Genomic DNA, 22,495 nt, shown 5'->3' with positions numbered 1-22,495 from the left:
GAGGGTGAAAGATTTGTGGATGAGGAACGTGAGAGTGAAGGACTAGAGTGCAGTGCAGGACGTATCTTTTTTTCGCTCTGACCGTAACTTAGGTACAAGCTGGCTCATTGGATTCCACACTTTCTCCTTTTTCTATTGTGGATCACGGATTTGTGTTTTAATATCCTCTTGAAAATGAGAGTCGAGAACGCGAAATGGACATTCACAGTGACTTTTATCTCCACGACAATACATCGGCGAAGCACTTTAGCTACGGAGCTAACGTGATAGCATCGGGCTTAACTGCAGATAGAAACAAAATAAATAAACCCCTGACTGGAAGGATAGACAGAAGATCAACAATACTATTAAACCATGGACATGTAAATACACGGTTAATGCTTTCCAGTCTGGCGAAGCTTAACAATGCTGTTGCTAACGACGCCATTGAAGCTAACTTAGCTACGGGACCTTGACAGAGCTATGCTAAAAACATTAGCTATCCACCTACGCCAGCTCTCATCTGCTCATCACGACCCGTGCTCACCTGCGTTCCAGCGATCGACGGCGCGACGAAGGACTTCACCCGATCATCGATGCGGTCGGCGGCCCGGAGACGGAGGAAGTCAAGGTGAGGACAGCGGTGCGGCGGCGGGCGTTGTAGCTTTCGACGACACCCCGGCCGCCATCATAGTCGGCAAGAAACATATATTTCCCCAAAGTTACGTACGTGACATGCACATAGCGACACGCACGTACGGGCAAGCGATCAAATGTTTGGAAGCCAAAGCTGTAGTCACGGTAGCGCGTCTGCTATCCAACTAAGTCCTCCTGGTTGTGTTGCTGCAGCCGCCGCTAATACACCGATCCCACCTACAGCTTTCTTCTTTGCAGTCTCCATTGTTCATTAAACAAATTGCAAAAGATTCACCAACACAGATGTCCAGAATACTGTGGAATTTTGCGATGAAAACAGAGCTTTTTGTATTGGATACAATGTGTCCGAATACTTCCGTTTCAACCATTGACGTCACGCGCATACGTCATCATACATAGACGTTTTCAACCGGAAGTTTAGCGGGAAATTTAAAATTGCACTTTATAAGTTAACCCGGCCGTATTGGCATGTGTTGCAATGTTAAGATTTCCTCATTGATATATAAACTATCAGACTGCGTGGTCGGTAGTAGTGGCTTTCAGTAGGCCTTTAAGTGTGTATCAAACTGGTCGCCCTTCGCATTAATCAGTACCCAAGAAGTAGCTCTTGGTTTCAAAGAGGTTGGTGACCCCTGATATTGCCTCTGTGTTTTTTCCTGACCTAACGTATAATAAAACATTTACGTAGTTGATTAATGATTTATTTATTTGTTCAACTTTGTCCCTTTTGACCCTCCATATAGTGTTTTCAATGATAACATCCCATATAAAAATGGTCACAAATAACAACAGTCCATAAGACCTGCTCTCCCAAAGGCTTGGTGTTCATATTAATGCATTATGAATGTGGAATAGCGCGGGGAAGGCCAAGCTGTACAATATTTCAATATAATAAAAAAGATATTAATAGCAGAGTGATGCACAAACAAACATGATGTGCTTTATTCACTTATTTGAGTCACAGTGACAAAATATTGCTTTGCTGCCAGGTGGCTACGAGTGGGAGCTGGCGGCCTTCGTCATCGGGGTGTTCCTGCAGCTGCTGGGGCTCCCTTTTGTTGCTGTGTCCCAGGTGTCCCTGTTCTCCAAAGTCACGGCGGAGAAAACACAAGGTGACCACGGGCCCCTCGTTGCTTAGCGCGACACCAGCGACAACTTTTATCGCCATGTTTGAATGGAAGTACGAGACATTTTTGCTTTTGTGTCACCAAAAGGATTCAGTCAAGGCATTAGGCGATCAGTGGGGGGCCTCGCCACCATCATGGGCCCCTTGTGGGCTGGAGGATTGACCAATCATCTCTACATAATGATAGGCATGATGCTGGCTCTCCTCTTGATGGTCTCAGTAAGTGTCGCCTTTCTTATCTATTTTCTTTAATTAAAGGACATTTTGACACATTATATTACTTTAACAGAGGCTGTGCCCCTTTTAAAGGGCTCCCAATCTGTACAATTGGGGTTTTAATAACGTTATGACTAGAGATAAATGCGTTAAAATGTAATATCGGAAATTATCGGTATCGTTTGTTTTATTATCAGTATGTTTTTATTTTTATTTTTATTTTTTAATTAAATCAACATAAAACCCCCAAAAAACCTCCCTCCCCCATTTACACTCATTCACACTCATTCACACAAAAGGGTTGTTTCTTTCTGTTATTAATATTTCTGGTTCCTACATTATATATCAATACAGTCTGCAAAGGATACAGTCCGTAAGCACACATGATTGTGCGTGCTGCTGGTCCACTAATAGTACTAACCTTTAACAGTTAATTTTACTCATTTTCATTCATTACTAGTTTCTATGTAACTGTTTTTATATTGTTTTACTTTCTTTTTTATTCAAAAAAATGTTTTTAATTTATTTATCTTATTTATTTAATTTAAAAAAAAAAAAAGTACCTTATCTTCACCATACCTGGTTGTCCAAATTAGGCATAATAATGTGTTAATTCCACGACTGTATGTATCGGTTGATATCGGTATCGGTAATTAAAGAGTTGGACAATATCGGAATATCGGATATCGGCAAAAAGCCATTATCGGACATCCCTAGTTATGACTAGAGATGTCCGATAATGGCTTTTTTGCCGATATCCGATATTCCGATATTGTCCAACTCTTAATTACCGATTCCAATATCAACCGATACCGATATATACAGTCGTGGAATTAACACATTGATATGCCTAATTTTGTTGTGATGCCCCGCTGGATGCATTAAACAATGTAACAAGGTTTTCCAAAGTAAATCGACTCAAGTTATGGAAAAAAAATGCCAACATGGCACTGCCATATTTATTATTGAAGTCACAAAGTGCATTATTTTCAATGTTGTCCTGGCTAGCAGTGCCTCGTTAAAATCCTTAAGTGGAGCTGAAGTGGCATCGGAGTCTGTGTCTCGCTTTACTAGCTTCGTCCAAGCATGTTGCTTTTATAGCTGTTTCGGCAGATTTGAATTGCTGTTTTGGGCAGTAGATGGGATCTTTGATCCAAGACACAACTTACATTTAACTCAAATGTTATTTTCTTTGTGCTCGACAAAAGAAAAGTAGTGAGAATATCTCCATGTTAAGAAACTCGACTGCGGCTCAGCCGTGATGTCTTGTTAGTAAACACAGACACGCCCCCCTCCCCCCCTCCCCACACCCACACCCAGACACACACAAAGCGCGCCTCTTCTCTCCCGTTCAGAAGGACGACACTGCAACTCTCCAATAAAACACACTTAGATCTTCTGTTTCTAGCCGATACTACATAAAAAAAAACGCAGTAACGCATCATGTAGTAACGATAACTGAGTTACTGAATATAAAAAATAACGCGTTAGACTACTAGTTACCACACACATATACACATACTGTACATATACAAGTACATATGCACACATACACTAATGCACATAATCACGTTTCATCAAACATATATTAATGTTGTTGCCCTAGGGTAAACTGGGTATAACACATGGCACACTGACAAAGCTTAACCTATTGTTACTATAACAATCTACAAGGTTAATGTAGGTTGCTTCTCTTTCTTCCCCTCCATTTTTCTGCATTCTTTCGTATCTCAAGTTATCATTACATATATGTATTGTTGCATTTGACCAACTGTATTGTTGATAATAAAGGTAAAGTATTGGTATTGTTCATTATCAATAGCGCTATTTCTATTGGTATTTGTATTGCTCCATTTTTAGTGTAATAATGCTCATTGTCATTTCTGTATTATTTTTTATTTTCGCTAACTGCTTATTTGCTATTACTTTTACCATCATATTTGTACATGTCATATTTGCTGATGTTGCTCTATTGTTGTTGTTGTTGTTGTTGTGTTTGCTGTTGTTGTTTTTGTCTCTCTGTCTAATCCCTCTCTTGTCCCCACAGTTCCCCCCTCTGTCTTCCTTTTTTTCTCTCTTTCTATCCCCTCCTGCTCCGGCCCGGCTGCACCAAATGATAATATAAATACATTTAATAAAGTCAAATACAAGTAAGGCAACAAGAGAAGTATCCTACACTTCTCTTTTGTAAAGTAAATCCGAACGGCCGATATGGGCATCTACATCTACTATATGATTTGCCTGAGAAGCTGGAGGTAACTAGTAGTCTTTTTTAAAAAAAATTTTTATTTTTTATTTTTATTTTTTTACATTTTTTTAATGTCCTGTCCAGCTTCTCAGGCAAATCATATAGTTGATGTAGATGCCCATATCGGCTGTTCGGATTTACTTTACAAAAGAGAAGTGTAGGATACTTCTCTTGTTGCCTTATTTGTATTTGACTTTATTAAATGTATTTATATTATCATTTGGTGCAGCCGGGCCGGAGCAGGAGGGGATAGAAAGAGAAAAAAAGGAAGACAGAGGGGGGAACTGTGGGGAAAAGAGGGGGATTACATTAGATTAGATTAGATTTGCCTGAGAAGCTGGACAGGACATTTAAAAAATAAAAAAAAAAGACAACTAGTTACCGCCGAAACTGACGGTGTTACAAAGTAACACGTTAGTCCCAACATTGGTGCCTTATATATGAAAAAAGATTGAAAATAGACCATTCATGGGCAGTGCGCCTTATAATCCGATGTGCCCTATGGTCCGGAAAATACAGTATAAATATGTGGGGTTTTGGCACCAGCCGCTAGACTAGATCTGACTTATCTAAGTCTATAAGCATGAACTGATGAAGCCTACTTGGATGAGACGAACCAAACAGTCCAGTTGCGATGGATTGAATGCCCTGAGATGACAATGACCTGGATGAACGACAACACCCGTAGACAAGTGACTGCCTTTTTTTCATACATTCCAAAAGTGAAAACTAGTTTTAGGATACTCTCGGCTATAAAAAGCTCAACTCAGCGCGTCTTTGATACTCGCTGCCCGAATCCTCACTAAAGAGATATGGTGTGCTGTGTTTGTTTCAGGTAATGACGGCGTTGTCATACGGCCGCCTGACTCAGCCCAGAGCGGTGCAGTGTGCCCACAGCTCTGACAGCGGAGGGTAGAGCTGCAGGCAAGTGAGGCTAAAAACAGAAGCAATGCCCTTCATCTCAAAATGGATCAATGTAGAGGGACCCGCAGAAAATAAAACATACTGTCACTGCCAGGAGGAGTTCAAACACTCTGCTTTTCCAAGCTTTTGTCTCTTGCATGTGGTTCACTCCCTGACTACTAACGCCACCGTACACCAGGGGGCGCTGTTACTCCCATGTCGAACATGCATGGGGCAGCATTTTGAAGATGAAAGACATTCTTCTCCAACTAAACTATTTATAGGCCCAGGTGTTGATGGAAAGATAAGAGATGCGGTTTTTCCATGTGACCCAACTTCTCATTCCTTTTCTGCAGTCTTTCTCCAAACACATGAAATGAAAGTGGTGACACAATGAGTGTAAAAGTGGGGATGACAGCGTCCTGTCGGCTTCGTGACAGGGAGAGCGTGTTCATAAAGAGTCGCACAGCGCACACAAATAAATCATTTAAAGTTGCATTTTTACTGCTCGATCAAAACCAAATACTTCAAATAAAATGCATGATAAATTTAAAGGCCTACTGAAAGCCACTACTACCGACCACGCAGTCTGATAGTTTATATATCAATGATGAAATCTTAACATTGCAACACATGCCAATACGGCCGGGTTAACTTATAAAGTGCAATTTTAAATTTCCCGGCAAACTTACGGCTGAAAACGTTTCGATATGATGACGTATGCGCGTGACGTCAACGGTTGAAGCGGAAGTATTCGGACCCCATTGGATCCAATACAAAAGCTCTGTTTTCATCGCAAAATTCCACAGTATTCTGGACATCTGTGTTGGTGAATCTTTTGCAATTTGTTTAATGAACAATGGAGACTGCAAAGAAGAAAGTTGCAGGTGGGATCGGTGTATTAGCGGCGGACTACAGCAACACAACCAGGAGGACTTTGAGATGGATAGCAGACGCGCTAGCCGCCGACCTCACCTTGACTTCCTCCATCTCCGGTGATCGGGTGAAGTCCTTCGTCGTACCGTCAATCGCTGGAACGCAGGTGAGCACGGGTGTTGATGAGCAGATGAGAGCTGGCATAGGTGCAGAGCTAATGTTTTTAGCATAGCTCTGTCGAGGTTCCGTAGCTAAGTTAGCTTCAATGGCGTCGTTAGCAACAGCATTGCTAAGCTTCGCCAAGCTGGAAAGCATTAACCGTGTAGTTACATGTCCAGAGTTTGGTAGTATTGTTGATCTTCTGTCTATCCTTCCAGTCAGGGACTTATTTGTTTTGTTTCTATCTGCATTTAAGCACGATGCTATCACGTTAGCTCCGTAGCTAAAGTGCTTCACCGATGTATTGTCGTGGAGATAAAAGTCACTGTGAATGTCCATTTCGCGTTCTCGACTCTCATTTTCAAGAGGATATAGTATCCGAGGTGGTTTGAAATACAAATCTGTGATCCACAATAGAAAAAGGAGAAAGTGTGGAATCCAATGAGCCAGCTTGTACCTAAGTTATGGTCAGAGCGAAAAAAGATACGTCCTGCACTGCACTCTAGTCCTTCACTCTCATGTTCCTCATCCACGAATCTTTCATCCTCGCTCAAATTAATGGGGAAATCGTCGCTCTCTCGGTCCGAATCCCTCTCGCTGCTGGTGTAAACATAGGAAAATGTGAGGAGCCCTTCCTCCGGTGTCGTCACGCTACTTCCGGTACAGGCAAGGCTTTTTTTTTTATCAGAGACCAAAAGTTGCGAACTTTATCGTCGATGTTCTCTACTAAATCCTTTCAGCAAAAATATGGCAATATCGCGAAATGATCAAGTATGACACATAGAATGGATCTGCTATCCCCGTTTAAATAAAAATAAATCATTTCAGTAGGCCTTTAACTGGTAAATTGATCTGATTGCATATTTTAAAAATACAAACCAAATGAGTTGGGAAATTGTGTTAGATGTAAATATAAACGGAATACAATGATTTGCAAATCCTTTTCAACCCATATTCAGTTGAATGCACTACAAAGACAACATATTTGATGTTCAAACTCATAAACTTTTTTTTTTTTGGCAAATTATAATTAACTTAGAATTTCATGGCTGCAACACGTGCCAAAGTAGTTGGTAAAGGGCATGTTCACCACTGTGTTACATGGCCTTTTCTTTTAACAACACTCAATAAACGATTGGGAACTGAGGAAACTAATTGTTGAAGCTTTGAAAGTGGAATTCTTTCCCATTCTTGTTTTATGTAGAGCTTCAGTCGTTCAACAGTCCAGGGGTCTCCGCTGTCGTATTTTACGCTTCATAATGCGCCACACTTTTTCGATAGGAGACAGGTCTGGACTGCAGGCGGGCCAGGAAAGTACCCACACTCTTTTTGTATGAAGCCACGCTGTTGTAACACGTGTTGAATGTGGCTTGGCATTGTCTTGCTGAAATAAGCAGGGGCGTCCATGAAAAAGACGGCACTTAGATTGCAGCTTATGTTGTTCCAAAACCTGTATGTACCTTTCAGCATTAATGGTACCTTCACAGATGTGTAAGTTACCCATGTCTTGGGCACTAATACACCCCCATACCATCACACATGCTGGCTTTTCAACTTTGCGTCGATAACAGTCTGGATGGTTTGCTTCCCCTTTGGTCCGGATGACACGATGTCGAATATTTCCAAAAACAATTTGAAATGTGGACTCGTCAGACCCCAGAACACTTTTCCACTTTGCATGAGTCCATCTTAGATGATCTCGGGCCCAGAGAAGCCGGCGGCGTTTCTGGGTGTTGTTGATAAATGGCTTTTGCTTTGCATAGTAGAGCTTTAACTTGCACTTACGGATGTAGCGACCAACTGTATTTAGTGACAGTGGTTTTCTGAAGTGTTCCTGAGCCCATGTGGTGATACCCTTTAGAGATTTATGTCGGTCATATTTAAGTTTAAATTAAATGCTGACTCTAAATACTATATCTAAATGTTGACTCTTAGTCTAAATATTGAATCTAAATCTAAATTTTCAATCAAAATATGAAATCTAAATCTTGAATCTACATGTAAATGTTAAATCTAAACCTAAATCTTAAGTCTAAATGTTACGTCGAAATGTTGAATCTAAATCTTGAATTTACATCTACATCTAAATGTTGAATCAAAACCTAAATGTCAAGTCTAAATGTTAAATCTGAATCTTGAATCTACATTTAATGTTAAATCTAAACCTAAATCTGAAGTCTAAATGTAAGTGTTGAATAAAGCTAAATCTTAAGTCTAAATGTAATGTTATATCTAAACCCAAATGTTAAAAATAAACCTACATTTTAATTCTAAATATAAGTGTTGAATTTAAGTCTAAATGTGAGATCTAAATGTTGAATCTAAATCCTAAATATAGCTCCTAAATCTTAAATCTAAATCTTGAATCTAAATCTAAATGTTCAATCAAAATATGAAATCTAAATCCGGAATCTACATCCAAATGTTAAATCTAAACCTAAATCTTAAATTTAAATGTTAAATCGAAATGTTAAATCTGAATCTTGAATCTACATCTAAATGTTAAATCTAAACCTCAATCTTAATTCTAAATGTAAATGTTATATCTAAACCGATATCTTAAATCCAAATGTTAAAAATAAATCTAAATGTTAATTCTAAATATAAGTGTTGAGTCTAAATCCAAATCTTAAATCTAAACCTAAATGCTAAATCTAAATATAAATGTTAATCTAAACCTAATTGTTAAATCTACTTTTAAATAATAAATGTAAATTTTAAATCTAAATGTGAAAGCGAAATGTTTAATCTAAATCCTAAATCTAGATACTAAATCTAAATGTTAAATCCAAATCTAATTCTTGAATCTAAATATTCAATCAAAATATGACATCTAAATCTGGAATGTACATGTAAATGTTAAATCTAAACCTAAATGTTAAATTGAAATGTTAAATCTGAATCTTGAATCTACATCTAAATGTTAAATCTAAACCTAAATCTTAAGTTTAAATGTAAATGTTATATCTAAACTGAAATCTTAAATCCAAATGTTAAAAATAAACCTAAATGTTAATTCTAAATATAAGTGTTGAATCTAAATTGTAATCTTAAATGTAAACCTAAATGCTAAATCTAAATCTAAATGTTCATCTAAACCTTATTGTTAAATCTACATCTAAATAATACATGTACAAACGTAAATCTTAAGTCTAAATGTGAGCACTAAATGTTAATTTTAAATCTAAATCTAAATCTAAATCTTGAATCTAAATGTAAATGTTCAATCAAAATATGAAATCTAAATCTGGAATCAACATCTAAGTGTTAAATCCGAACCTAAATCTAAACCTAAATGTTAAATGTGAATCTTGAATCTACATCTAAAATTTAAATCTAAACCTAAATCTCAAGTCTAAATGTAAATGTTATATCTAAACTGAAATCTTAAATCCAAATGTTAAAAATAAACCTCAATGTTAATTCTAAATATAAGTGTTGAATCTAAATTCTCATCTTATATGTAAACCTAAATGTTAAACCTAAATATAAATGTTCATCTTAACCTTATTGTTAAATCTACATCTAAATAATACATGTAAATCTTAAGTCTAAATGTGAGCACTAAATGTTCATTCTAAATCTAAATCTAAATCTTGAATCTAAATGTAAATGTTCAATCAAAATATGAAATCTAAATCTGGAATCAACATCTAAGTGTTAAATCCAAACCTAAATCTTAAATCCAAATGTTGAATCTGAATCTTGAATCCACGTCTAAATCTTAAATCTAAACCTAAATCTTAAGTCTAAATGTAATGTTATATCTAAACCCAAATGTTAAAAATAAACCTACATTTTAATTCTAAATATAAGTGTTGAATTTAAGTCTAAATGTGACATCTAAATGTTGAATCTAAATCCTAAATATAGCTCCTAAATCTTAAATCTAAATCTTGAATCTAAATCTAAATGTTCAATCAAAATATGAAATCTAAATTCAGAATCTACATCCAAATGTTAAATCTAAACCTAAATCTTAAGTCTAAATGTTAAATCGAAATGTTAAATCTGAATCTTGAATCTACATCTAAATGTTAAATCTAAACCTCAATCTTAATTCTAAATGTAAATGTTATATCTAAACCGAAATCTTTAAATCCAAATGTTAAAAATAAACCTAAATGTTAATTCTAAATGTAAGTGTTGAATCTAAATCCAAATCTTAAAACTAAACCTAAATGTTAAATCTAAATCTAAATGTTAATCTAAACCTAATTGTTAAATCTACTTTTAAATAATACATGTAAATCTTAAATCTAAATGTGAGAGCTAAATGTTTAATCTAAATCCTAAATTTGGATCCTAAATCTGAATCTTAAATCCAAATCTAATTCTTGAATCTAAATGTTCAATCAAAATATGACATCTAAATCTGGAATGTACATGTAAATGTTAAATCTAAACCTAAATGTTAAATTGAAATGTTAAATCTGAATCTTGAATCTACATCTAAATATTAAATCTAAACCTAAATCTTAAGTTTAAATGTAAATGTTATATCTAAACTGAAATCTTAATTCCAACTGTTAAAAATAAACCTAAATGTTAATTCTAAATATAAGTGTTGAATCTAAATTCTAATCTTAAATGTAAACCTAAATGTTAAATCTAAATATAAATGTTCATCTAAACCTTATTGTTAAATCTACATTTAAAGGCCTACTGAAAGCCACTACTACCGACCACGCAGTCTGATAGTTTATATATCAATGATGAAATCTTAACATTGCAACACATGCCAATACGGCCGGGTTAACTTATAAAGTGCAATTTGAAATTTCCCGCTAAACTTCCGGTTCAAAACGCCTTTGGAGGATGACGTATGCGCGTGACGTCGAGAGATCCACAGAAGTGTTTGGACCATATTGGACACAATACACAGAGCTCTGTTTTCTTCGACAAAATTCCACAGTATTCTGGACATCTGTGTTGGTGAATCTTTTGCAATGGAGGCTGCAAAAAAGAACGTTGTAGGTGGGATCGGTGTATGCGGCTGGCTGTAGCAACACAACAAGGAGGACTTTGACTTGGATAGCAGACGCGCTAGCGGCGAACTCACCTTGACTTCCTACGTCTCCGGGCCGCCGACCGCATCGTCAAACGCTGGAACGCAGGTGAGCACGGGTGTTGATGAGCTGAGGAGGGCTGGCTGGCGTAGGTGGAGCGCTAATGTTTTTATCATAGCTCTGACGAGGTTCCGTTGTTAAGTTAGCGTCGTTAGCAACAGCATTGCTAGGCTTCGACAGGCGTCGAATACACATTAACCGTGTATTTACATGTCCAGTGTTTGGTTCGGTGTCTCCTGATAGTAGTATTGTTGATCTTCTGTCTATCCTTCCAGTCAGGGATTTATTTCTTTTGTTTCTATCTGCATTTGAGAACGATGCTATCACGTTAGCTCAGTAGCTAAGTGTGTCACCGATGTATTGTCGTGGAGATAAAAGTCACTGTGAATGTCCATTTTGCGTGCTCGACTCTCATTTTCAAGAGGATATAGTATCCGAGGTGGTTTAAAATACAAATCCGTGATCCACAATAGAAAAAGGAGAAAGTGTGGAATCCAATGAGCCAGCTTGTACCTAAGTTACGGTCAGAGCGAAAAAAGATACGTCCTGCACTGCCTCTAGTTCTTCACTCTAACGTGCCTCATCCACGAATCGTTCATCCTCGCTCAAGTTAATGGGGTAATCGTCACTTTCTCGCTCCTAATATCTCTCGCTCCATTGTAAACAATGGGGAATTGTGAGCAGCACTACCGCTTGTGACGTCACGCTACTTCCGGTAGGGGCAAGGTTTTTTTATCAGCGAGCAAAAGTTGCAAACTTTATCGTCGATTTTCTCTACTAAATCCTTTCAGCAAAAATATGGCAATATCGCGAAATGATCAAGTATGACACATAGAATGGATCTGCTATCCCCGTTTAAATAAAAAAAAATTCATTTCAGTAGGCCTTTAAATAATACATGTACAAACATAACTCTTAAAGGCCTACTGAAATGAATTTTTTTTATTTAAACGGGGATAGCAGATCTATTCTATGTGTCATACTTGATCATTTCGCGATATTGCCATATTTTTGCTGAAAGGATTTAGTATAGAACAACGACGATAAAGATTGCAACTTTTGGTATCTGATAAAAAAAAAGGCTTGCCCCTACCGGAAGTAGCGTGACGTAGTCAGTTGAACATATACGCAAAGTTCCCTATTGTTTACAATGATGGCCGCATGAAGTGAGAGAGATTCGGACCGAGAAAGCGACAATTTCCCCATTAATTTGAGCGAGGATGAAAGATTTGTGGATGAGTAAAGTGCAAGTGAAGGACTAGTGGGGAGTTGAAGCTATTCAGATAGGGAAGATGCTGTGAGACCTGATATTCAGCTGGGAATGACTACAACAGTAAATAAACACAAGACATATATATACTGTATTAGCCACAACACAACCAGGCTTATATTTAATATGCCACAAATTAATCCTGCATAAAAACACCATCAGGAGCAAGGGTGAAGTGTCTTGCCCAAGGACACAACGGACGTGACTAGGATGGTAGAAGGTGGGGATTGAACCCCAGTAACCAACAACCCTCCGATTGCTGGCACGGCCACTCTACCAACTTCGCCACGCCGTCCATTTAACATTTAGACTTAAGATGGTGTTTGTTACGCTAGCTCCTAGCTCCTCTGCTAGCTCCTAGCTCCATAGAACACGCCAATACAATTCAAACACCTGATCAACACACACAATCACTCAGCCCAAAAGACCGTTCACCTAACCCAAGGTTCATAAAGCTTATATATTTAAAAAAAGTTACGTACATACGCAAAAAAAAGTTGCGCACATACGGTCAAGCGATCACATGTTTAGAAGCCAAAGCTGCATATTCACAGTAGCACGTCTGCGTCTTTGTCATCCAAATCAAAGTAATCCTGGTAAGAGTCTGTGTTGTCCCAGTTCTCTACAGGCGTCTGTGTATCAAAGTCAAAAGTCCTCCTGGTTAGAGTCTCTGTTATCCGAGTTCTTCCATCTTGACTGCATCTTCCGGGAATGTAAACAAAGAAGCGCCGGCTGTGTACTGTTGTTGCTGACTACGATCGAAAAATACGTCCATTTCGCACCGACAACTTTCTTCTTTGCTTGCTCAGCTTCCTTCTCCATAATGCAATGAACATGATTGCAACAGATTCACAAACACAGATGTCCAGAATACTGTGTAATTATGAAATGAAAACAGAGCTTTTTCGTATTGGCTTCAATGTGGAAGGCATACCCGTGTTCCCCGGTCTACGTCACGCGCATACGTCATCCTCAGAGGCGTTTCAAACCGGAAGTTTAGCGGCAAATTTAAAATGTCACTTTATAAGTTAACCCGGCCGTATTGGCATGTGTTATAATGTTAAGATTTCATCATTGATATATAAACTATCAGACTGCGTGGTTGGTAGTAGTGGCTTTCAGTAGGCCTTTAAGTCTAAATGTGAGCACTAAATGTTAATTCTAAATCTAAATCTAAATCTTGAATCTAAATCTAAATGTTCAATCAAAATATGAAATCTAAATCTGGAAAATTTAAGTGTCAAATCCAAACCTAAATCTTAAGTCTAAATGTTAAATGGACGGCGTGGCGAAGTTGGTAGAGTGGCCGTGCCAGCAATCGGAGGGTTGTTGGTTACTGGGGTTCAATCCCCACCTTCTACCATCCTAGTCACGTCCGTTGTGTCCTTGGGCAAGACACTTCACCCTTGCTCCTGATGGCTGCTGGTTAGCGCCTTGCATGGCAGCTCCCGCCATCAGTGTGTGAATGTGTGTGTGAATGGGTGAATGTGGAAATACTGTCAAAGCGCTTTGAGTACCTTGAAGGTAGAAAAGCGCTATACAAGTATAACCCATTTATCATTTATTTATTTATCAAAATATGAACTCTAAATCTGGAATCAACATCTAAATTTTAAATCCAAACCTAAATCTTAAGTCTAAATGTTAAATCCAAATGTTGAATCTGAATCTTGAATCTACATCTAAAATGTTAAATCTAAACCTAAATCTTAAGTGTAAATGTAAATGTTATATCTAAACCGAAATCTTAAATCCAAATGTTAAAAATAAACCTAAATGTTAATTGTAAATGTAAGTGTTGAATCTAAATCCAAATCTTAAATCCAAACCTAAATGTTAAATCTAAATATAAATGTTCATCTAAACCTTATTGTTAAATCTACATCTAAATAATACATGTAAATGTTAACTCTAAATGTGAGCACTAAATGTAAATTCTAAATGTAAATCTAAATCTTGAATCAAAATCTAAATGTTCAATCAAAATATGAAATCTAAATCTGGAATCAACATCTCAGTGTTAAATCCAAACCTAAATCTTAAATCTTAATGTTAAATCCAATTGTTGAATCTGAATCTTGAATCTACAAGTGTTGAATCTAAATCCAAATCTTAAATCTAAACCTAAATGTTAAATGTAAATATAAATGTTAAATCTAAGTCTAAATGTTAATCTAAACCTAATTGCTGAATCTACATCTAAATAATACATGTAAATCTTAAGTCTAGATGTGAGCGCTAAATGTTAATTCTAAATCAGATCCTAAATCTATATCTAAATATTGAATCTAAATCTAAATGTGAACGCCAAATCTATCACCAAGTGTAAAGATAAATATTTATAGAATGTCAATATTACACCAATTGAATTGATTCTTACACCGAGGCAATGTGCGTAGATACACGTATTTTTGTGTGTGTCTGTCATCATTTCGCTGCGTGTTGACTTCATGACGGTGTCACATATGAACATTACTTTGCTGTAAAGAACACAATCGCCGTCATGTAAGTTGCCGCAGCAGCCAGCTGACACACTCGCGTTGGATCTGTTCTAAAGAATATGTCTTAATTGTGAGCTAAATGTTAAAAAAAATGATCATGGTGTCCTTTTTAAATCACGGGTCTAAGCGAGCCAAGACGTGCCCGTCACTCAGACGGCGGTTCTGTGTTGTGCTGCGAGAAGCAGGAAGGAAGATGGAAAAGTAACATATTGGCAGTGGTGTGCCGTCAATCCAATCCATTCATCCATGATCATTAATTAATAAAAGTTAACTTTATTTTTAATTCCATCCATCTTCTTCCGCTTATCCGAGGTCAGGTCGCGGGGGCAGCAGCCTAAGCAGGGAAGCCCAGACTCCCCAGCCACTTCGTCCAGCTCCTCCCGGGGGATCCCGAGGCGTTCCCAGGCCAGCCGGTAGACATAGTCTTCCCAACGTGTCCTGGGTCTTCCCCGTGGCCTCCTACCGGTTGGACGTGCCCTAAACACCTCCCTAGGGAGGCGTTCGGGTGGCATCCTGACCAGATGCCCGAACCACCTCATCTGGCTCCTCTCCATGTGGAGGAGCAGTGGCTTTACTTTGAGCTCCCCCCGGATGACGGAGCTTCTCACCCTATCTCTAAGGGAGAGCCCCGCCACCCGGCAGAGGAAACTAATTTCGGCCGCTTGTACCCGTGATCTTGTCCTTTCGGTCATAATCCAAAGCTCATGACCATAGGTGAGGATAGGAACGTAGATCGACCGGTAAATTGAGAGCTTTGCCTTCCGGCTCAGCTCCTTCTTCACCACAACGGATCGATACAGCGTCCGCATTACTGAAGACGCCGCACCGATCCGCCTGTCGATCTCACGATCCACTCTTCCCTCACTCGTGAACAAGACTCCGAGGTACTTGAACTCCTCCACTTGGGGCAGGGTCTCCTCCACAACCCGGAGATGGCACTCCACCCTTTTCCGGGCGAGAACCATGGACTCGGACTTGGAGGTGCTGATTCTCATCCCAGTCGCTTCACATTCAGCTGCGAACCGATCCAGTGAGTGCTGAAGATCCTGGCCAAATGAAGCCATAAGGACCACATCATCTGCAAAAAGCAGAGACCTAATCCTGCAGCCACCAAACTGGATTCCTTCAACGCCTTGACTGTGCCTAGAAATTCTCTCCATAAAATTTATGAACAGAATGGGTGACAAAGGGCAGCCTTGGCGGAGTCCAACCCTCACTGGAAGCGTGTCCAACTTACTGCCGGCAATGCGGACCAAGCTCTGGCACTGATCATACAGGGAGCGGACCGCCACAAACAGACAGTCCGGTACCCCATACTCTCTGAGCACTCCCCACAGGAATTCCCGGGGTACACGGTCGAATGCCTTCTCCAAGTCCACAAAACACATGTAGACTGGTTGGGCAAACTCCCATGCACCCTCAAGGACCCTGCCGAGAGTATAGAGCTGGTCCACAGTTCCACGACCAGGGCGAAAACCACACTGTTCCTCCTGAATTATTTTTAATTGACTTTCCATATATATATAAAAGTATTCACCATATTCTCTTAATGTCATATTAGGTTCCAGTGTTGCGGTTTATAAGTTCGAGCTTTTATCTAATCAAAATTCAGCTAGCTTGTTGTCAGCGCTGTATGAATTCTGCCGGAGCCTTCCGAACCAACATTAGCAGCAGTTGCGATAGCCGATCAGATCACAAGTTGTTGACAGTAGCCTTACGTTGAACGTGACTGTGATTGGATACTCACTTGTCACTCCCGAGTATCCGATCACAAGTTGTGATTTACGAAAGCAGAAAGTGGCACCGGAGCCATACCCGGCCAGCGGAGAAATAAGCGGTACTCACTTTTTTAACCAACAAAGAAGCAGAGCAAAAAGTTGATTAGGTGGCAGATTTATATTTGCAAGGGCATTTTCAAGAAGGATATCCATCCATCCATTTTCTACCGCTTGTCCCTTTTGGGGTTTGCGGGGGGTGCTGGAACCTATCTCAGCTGCATTCGGGCGGAAGGCGGGGTACACCCTGGACAAGTCACCACCTCATCACAGGGCCAACACAGATAGACAGACAACATTCACACACTAGGGCCAATGTAGTGTTGCCAATCAACCTATCCCCAGGTGCATGTTTTTGGCGGTGGGAGGAAGCCGGAGTACCCGGAGGGAACCCACGCAGTCACGGGGAGAACATGCACACTCCACACAGAAAGATCCCGAGCCCGGGATTGAACCCAGGACTACTCGGGACCTTCGTATTGTAAGGATATTGTCAGAATAATTGTATCTAAGTTATCACAAAACCTTGTGTTTCAATGAGTTCCCGGAGACAAGACAAAAGCTGTCTTTGAACCGACCAAGAAGAAGGCTTGTAAAACTCCACTGTGTAGGATGGGAAGCAACATGAAGGTGTTCTGTTTCTTTCATGTATTGTAATCAACAGAAAGATATTGTGGTGACCCAAGAACTACAAAGCGGAGAGGAAGCAAGGCCTGACTCCCCTCAAGGCGACCTTTCCTGTGAACTGTTTTACGACCTTTTCTTTGAACTGTTTTAATCAAAGGCGATGGCTGTTTACGACCCCTGTGCCTTAGAAACAGCTGTTGCCGTCTAATCAGGGGTCGGGTCGCGGGGGAAGCAGCCTAAGCAGGGAAGCCCAGACTTCCCTCTCCCCAGCCGCTTCGTCCAGCTCCTCCCTGGGGATCCCGAGGTGTTCCCAGGCCAGCTGGGAAACATAGTCTTCCCAACGTGTCCTGGGTCTTCCCCGTGGCCTCCTACCAGTCGGACGTGCCCTAAACACCTCCCTAGGGAGGCGTTCGGGTGGAATCCTGACCAGATGCCCGAACCACCTCATCTGGCTCCTCTCAATGTGGAGAAGCAGCGGCTTTACTTTGAGCTCCCCCCGGATGACAGAGCTTCTCACCCTATCTCTAAGGGAGGGCGGAGGAAACTCATTTCGGCCGCTTGTATCCGTGATCTTGTCCTTTCGGTCATAACTCAAAGCTCATGACCATAGGTGGGGATGGGAACGTAGATCGACCGGTAAATTGAGAGCGTTGCCTTCCGGCTCAGCTCCTTCTTCACCACAACGGTGAAGAAGGAGCTGACAGAATCTCTAGGTGCAGTCAAGGCGTTAAGGGGATCCGGTTCGGTGGCTGCAGGATTAGGTCTCTGCTTTTTGCAGATGATGTGGTCCTGATGGCTTCATCTGGCCAGGCTCTTCAGCTCTCACTGGATCGGTTTGCAGCCGAGTGTGAAGCGACTGGGATGAGAATCAGCACCTCCAAGTCCGAGTCCATGGTTCTCGCCGGGAAAAGGGTGGAGTGCCATCTCCGGGTTGGGGAGGAGATCTTGCCCCAAGTGGAGGAGTTCAAGTACCTGGGAGTCTTGTTCACGAGTGAGGGAAGAGTGGATGGTGAGATCGACAGGCGGATCGGTGCGGGCGTCTTCAGTAATGCGGGGACGGCGTGGCGAAGTTGGGAGAGTGGCCGTGCCAGCAATCTGAGGGTTACTGGTTCAATCCCCACCTTCTACCATCCTAGTCACGTCCGTTGTGTCCTTGGGCAAGACACTTCACCCTTGCTCCTGATGGGTCCTGGTTAGCGCCTTGCATGGCAGCTCCCGCCATCAGTGTGTGAATGTGTGTGTGAATGGGTGAATGTGGAAATACTGTCAAAGCGCTTTGGGCTCCTTAAAAAGGGGTAGAAAAGCGCTATACAAGTACAACCCATTTACCATTTACCATGCGGACGCTGTATCGATCCGTTGTGGTGAAGAAGGAGCTAAATAATATTATTTGATATTTTACGGTAATGTGTTAATAATTTCACACATAAGTCGCTCCTGAGTATAAGTCGCACCCCCGGCCAAACTATGAAAAAAACTGCGACTTATAGTCCGAAAAATACGGTATAGCGTACAACCCTATTGCACACGCTGTTTACCCCGGGAAAAGGTTCATTTTCATCATTATTGAAAGAATACTGTCCTATGTCCACATTTTTGTCAGGTGATATGTTTGTGTTTACATTGAGGAAGAAGGTGCATTCGGAGCCTAATCCTCCTCATGGACAACTCAGCACCTGCGGAGATATTAGCCGTGCAGAGTCAGCTCCTGCAGCTTGTGTTGTCCCTCAGGACGAGCTGCATGCCACACCTCCGTGCGTGACAGGAGAACGCTGTGAGCAACATCAAGGCCGTCAATTCCCTTTGTAGCACTGATCACAGACTTGGACAATCGCTCTGTTTTTTTTGCATAATTGCAAGATAAGGCTCGGTAACCTTTCCATTTCCCCCCGCAATCAGCGTCCGATGTTTGGCTTTTCCAAAAGGCTTTTCACCTGAAAATGGAAAATCTAATCTGTGCGGCTCAAGGACGGAGTATTTATAAGTACTTTCATGCCGTGATCAGCATATTCAGCTACTTGACATTTCGGGGAGATAAGAGCGTGTATAGAAACAGGTCAAAGCTGATTTTTACACTCTTTGAACTTGCTCGCGTTTTAACGCTTACTGTATCGTCAATGTAAATAGCCACAGCCAATGACGTTTCCCTCAAAACACGTTGGCCCATATTTTTGAAGCAACTAAAGGAATAATTTGAATTCCCTGGCTGCCCACTCGCTAACATCATTTACATGCTCTCATGTCTTGAAATAAACATCGTTTGAAACATGCAAGCCCCGTGCTTGTGTGCGCTTCATCCGGCTCCAAAACATGCATTGGAAATTCTAAACTGCCCTTAGGTCAGGGGTCGGCAACCCAAAATGTTGAAAGAGCCATATTGGACCAAAAATACAAAAACAAATCTGTCTGGAGCCACAAAAAATTAAAAGCCATATTACATACAGATAGTGTGTCATGAGATATAAATTGAATTAAGAGGACTTAAAGGAAACTAAATGAGCTCAAATATACCCACAAATGAGGCATAATGATGCAATATGTACATATAGCTAGCCTAAATAGCATGTTAGCATCGATTACCTAGCATTAATGCAGTGACCAAATATGTCTGATTAGCACTCCACACAAGTCAATAACATCAACAAAACTCACCTTTGTGCCTTCACGCACAACATTAACAGTTTGGTGGACAAAATGAGACAGAAAAAGAAGTGGCATAAAAGAAAACACGTCCTAGAAAGTCGGAGAAAGTGGTACATGTAAACAAACTACGGTGAGTTCAAGAAGCGCCAAAATTAGTAGGACAAAACGGCGCTCGCCAAATACTCGAATCAGTGAAGCATGTTTAATATAAACAGTGTGCTTTATAACAATTAGGGAGGTTTGTGTCATGTTTGTCCTCCTAAAGAAACAATATTAAAACAAAAAATATATTTTTTCCCCTCATCTTTTTCCATTTTTCATACATTTTTGAAAAAGCTCCAGAGAGCCACTAGGGCGGCGCTAAAGAGCGGCTCTAGAGCCGCAGGTTGCCGACCTCTGCCTTAGGTGCATACTTGCCAACCTTGAGATCTCCGAATTCGGGAGATGGGGTTGGGGGGGGGGGGGGGTTTAGTGGTAGCAGGGGGTGTGTATTGTAGCGTCCTGGAAGAGTTAGTGCTGCAAGGGGTTCTGGGTATTTGTTCTGTTGTGTTTATGTTGTGTTACGGTGCGGATGTTCTCCCGAAATGTGTTTGTCATTCTTGTTTGGTGTGGGTTCATAGCATACTTGCCAACCCTCCCGGATTTTCATTCAGCGCCTCTCCCGAAAACCTCCCGGGACAAATTTTCTCCCGAAAATCTCTCGGAGTTCAGCCGGAGCTGGAGGCCACGCCCCCTCCAGCTCCATGCGGACCTGAGTGGGGACAGTCTGTTTTCACGTCCGCTTTCCCACGATATAAACAGCGTGCCTGCCCAATCACATTATAACTGTAGAATGATCGAGGGCGAGTTCTTGGTTTCTTATGTGGGTTTATTGTTAGGCAGTTTCATTAACGTCCTCCCAGCGCGGTAACAACACACAACAGCGGTCACGTTTTCGTCTACCGTAAAGCAGTTCGTCTGCCGTAAACAGCAATGTTGTGACACTCTTAAACAGGACAATACATCTACTGGATAGCCTCCGGAACACTGAAATTCAAGTATTTATTTTATTTATATGTATAATAAAATAAAGAATATATATAGCTAGAATTCACTGAAAGTCAAGTATTTCATACATATATATATATATATATATATATATATATATATATATATATATATATATATATATATATATATATATATATATATATGAAATATATATGAAATACTCGAGTTGGTGAATTCTAGCTGTAAATATACTCCTCCCCTCTTAGCCACGCCCACAACCACGCCCCCTCTCCCAACCACACCCCCGACCACTCCCCACCCCACCCCCCGGAATCGGAGGTCTCAAGGTTGGCAAGTATGGTTCACAGTGTGGCGCATATTTGTAACAGTGTTAAAGTTGTTTATACGGACACCCTCAGTGTGACCTGTATGGCTGTTGATCAAGTATACATTGCATTCACTTATGTGTGTGTAAAAGCTGCATATATTATGTGACTGGGCCGGCACGCTGTTTGTATGGAGGAAAAGCTGACGTGACGATAGGACAGACCTGGGAAAATTAAGGCCCGGGGCCCACATGCGGGCCCGTTAAGCTTTTCAATCTGGCCCGCCGGACAATCCCAAATATTTTTTTTAGATTTTTAAGATGGAAAGTGTAGCTGCCATTATGATGTGCAGTGATGTTTTCTAATGACCGTAAGTCTTGAACTATACAAAGTATTTCAGTGGTTGGAATCTGCGCTTATGGATGATATACCAGTTACTATGGTAATCTAATTAGATACTATGGTAATCTAATTAGTTATTATGGTCATCTAATTAGTTACTATGGTAATTTACGTCACAGCAGCTCAGACGAGGCACCAAGCAGTGTGGGCGGGAAGCGTTTCCACAGACGCGGAAGGAGATTTTCACAACAGCCAATATATGAAAATATATGGCAGACCACATAAACAATGTGTCAGGACCACCTAAAATGATGTGGCGGGCCACAATAAATGACATGGTCGGCCACACATGGTGGACCACTTGAAAAGATACGGCAGACCACATTAAATGATGTGGTGGGCCACTTGAAATGATATGGCAACCATGGTAAAATGATTCGGCGTGGTACATTGAATAACGTGGCGGACTATCTAAAATGATGTGGCAGGACCACTTAAAATGATATGGTGGGCCACATGAAAAGAAATGGCAGACCACATTAAATGATGTGGTGGGCAACTTGAAATGATATGGCGGCCATCATAAAATTATGTGGCGTGGTACATTGAATAATGTGGCGGGCCACATAAACCAATGTGGCAGGGCCACATAAACTAATGTGGCAGGGCCATGTAAAATGATATGGTGGGCCACATGAAGAGATATGGCAGACCACATAAAATGATGTGGTGGGCCACTTAAGATAACGTGGTGGGCCACATGAAATGACATGCGGCCATAAAAAAAT

General features: G+C 40.6%; 1 protein-coding gene across 2 annotated transcripts in view; it reads left to right on the top strand.

Annotated features, from left to right (window-relative positions):
- Positions 1–5,561, top strand: part of LOC133664745 (major facilitator superfamily domain-containing protein 8-like) — a 69,417-nt gene extending 63,856 nt beyond the window's left edge. For both annotated transcript variants that reach the window (XM_062069637.1, XM_062069638.1), the window contains 3 exons: positions 1,626–1,748; positions 1,851–1,981; positions 5,062–5,561. In XM_062069637.1, coding sequence (XP_061925621.1) covers positions 1,626–1,748; positions 1,851–1,981; positions 5,062–5,142 — 335 coding nt within the window. In that variant the 3' untranslated portion in view covers positions 5,143–5,561. The remainder of the gene's footprint in view (positions 1–1,625; positions 1,749–1,850; positions 1,982–5,061) is intronic.
- Positions 5,562–22,495: the final 16,934 nt, after the last annotated feature.

This window comes from Entelurus aequoreus, linkage group LG14, assembly GCF_033978785.1.
Source record: "Entelurus aequoreus isolate RoL-2023_Sb linkage group LG14, RoL_Eaeq_v1.1, whole genome shotgun sequence".
Lineage (NCBI taxonomy): Eukaryota > Metazoa > Chordata > Actinopteri > Syngnathiformes > Syngnathidae > Entelurus > Entelurus aequoreus.
The sequence above is the reverse complement of the archived record's forward strand: the minus strand, read 5'-3'. Positions and strand labels throughout refer to the sequence as shown.